The sequence below is a fragment of the Porites lutea genome, chromosome 1 (genome assembly GCF_958299795.1).
Source record: "Porites lutea chromosome 1, jaPorLute2.1, whole genome shotgun sequence".
Classification (NCBI taxonomy): domain Eukaryota; kingdom Metazoa; phylum Cnidaria; class Anthozoa; order Scleractinia; family Poritidae; genus Porites; species Porites lutea.
In genome coordinates, this window is record NC_133201.1 from 48216622 (window position 1) to 48218043 (window position 1422).

Here is a 1422-nt window from a genome sequence, read left to right on the forward strand (position 1 = left end):
ATGAAAACTCTCTTCCATGCCGCTTCAATATTGAGAAAGGCTATTAATCGAAGCGAGAAATGGGTCTTCTCTGGCTCTCTGGATACAATGACACATGATCACTGCCCCGAAGAGCTTACCTGCTTTTTTAGGTGGATAATCCAAGGTCCCAATAAGACACTATCTGATAAAAAGTGCAATGAGGTACACAAAAGAGCAATGCAATTAGCGCAGAATACAATAGCTTTGTGTCTAACGGACAGGCAGGTTGACAATAAGAGGTCAAAGGCGGTCTACTGCACTAGAGAAATGCCCCAACACCTCGCAGTTAGCCTAGCAATACACCAAGCAGTACGAAGCAAAGAGCTAGTTAATCTCCTCCATGAATTTGGCATGGCTGTAGAGTACAATCGCTTGTTGAGGGTGGAGTCACAAATTGAGAAAACTGTCCTGAAGCGCATAGAGAGTGAAGGTGGCATGTTTCTCCCTCTGGATATCGTGAAAGGACGGTACGTATATTTTGCTGTTGATAATATCGATTTCTCAGAGGATACGCCGGAAGGGAAGCGTACTCTACACGGCACAGCAATGGCTATTTATCAGAAAGTGGAACCTCAAGATGAAGAACCTGTATTAAGGTAACATAATATCGCCAAGGTGCCTATGAAGAAGCTTCTTGCTCATTCAAAGACCAAGGGCGAACTTACTACGTTTCCCGCAAAGAATGTGAAGGATAATGCTAATGGGAGCTAGACAAGTCGTTGTGGCATGGGGAACGGAATGTGAGGCAACGCACAGAGACGTCAGGCATTTACGAAGTACACAAGAAGAAGCCGACACAAAGATTATTTTACATGCTCTGGATACCTCTGCTCAAGGTGCTACCCACCTCTCTATATATTCTCCTGACACTGATGTTCTTGTTTTGGCTCTCCGACGGTATCCAGATTTGTGCTCGAACTCTTGCTTTGTTACTGGGACCGGCAGTGGTCGTAGAGTTATCAACTTGAAGTCAATCGCAGACGCCCTTGGGCCTACAAAGACGGCTGCGCTGCCAGCATTTCATGCGTTGACAGGAGCAGATGTTACTGGGAGTTTCTCTGGAAAGGGAAAAGCCACTTGTTAGGATGAGTTTGATAACGCCAGCACTCCTATCTTGCAAGCTCTTGCTAACCTCGGTTGTGGGGAAAAGCCAGATGACGGCACAAGAAGTGGAGTGGAACAGCTGGTTTGTCGGATGTACCAACCGAAGACAGACATCAAAACTGTCAAAGCCCTCAGATGGTCCCTCTTTAAGAAAAATCAAGCTGAGTCTGAGAGGTTGCCGCCCACACAAGCTGCTCTCCATCAAGCCATACTAAGAGCGCACTACCAGCTTCTTGTTTGGAACAACGATCATGTAGCAAACCCGGTGTTGCCCTCACCAGAAGGCTATGGATGGCA

The 1422-nt window shown here is 46.6% G+C and overlaps 1 protein-coding gene across 1 annotated transcript; it reads left to right on the forward strand.

Moving 5' to 3' along the window:
* Positions 1–621, forward strand: LOC140931275 (uncharacterized). Its single transcript, XM_073381050.1, has one exon. It carries the CDS (start codon positions 1–3, stop codon positions 619–621), a length of 621 nt encoding a protein of 206 aa, XP_073237151.1.
* Positions 622–1422: the final 801 nt, after the last annotated feature.

Coding starts and splice junctions, on each gene's coding strand:
- LOC140931275 (XM_073381050.1), top strand. CDS start 1: ATGAAAACTCTCTTCCATGCCGCTTCAATATTGAGAAAGGCTATTAAT.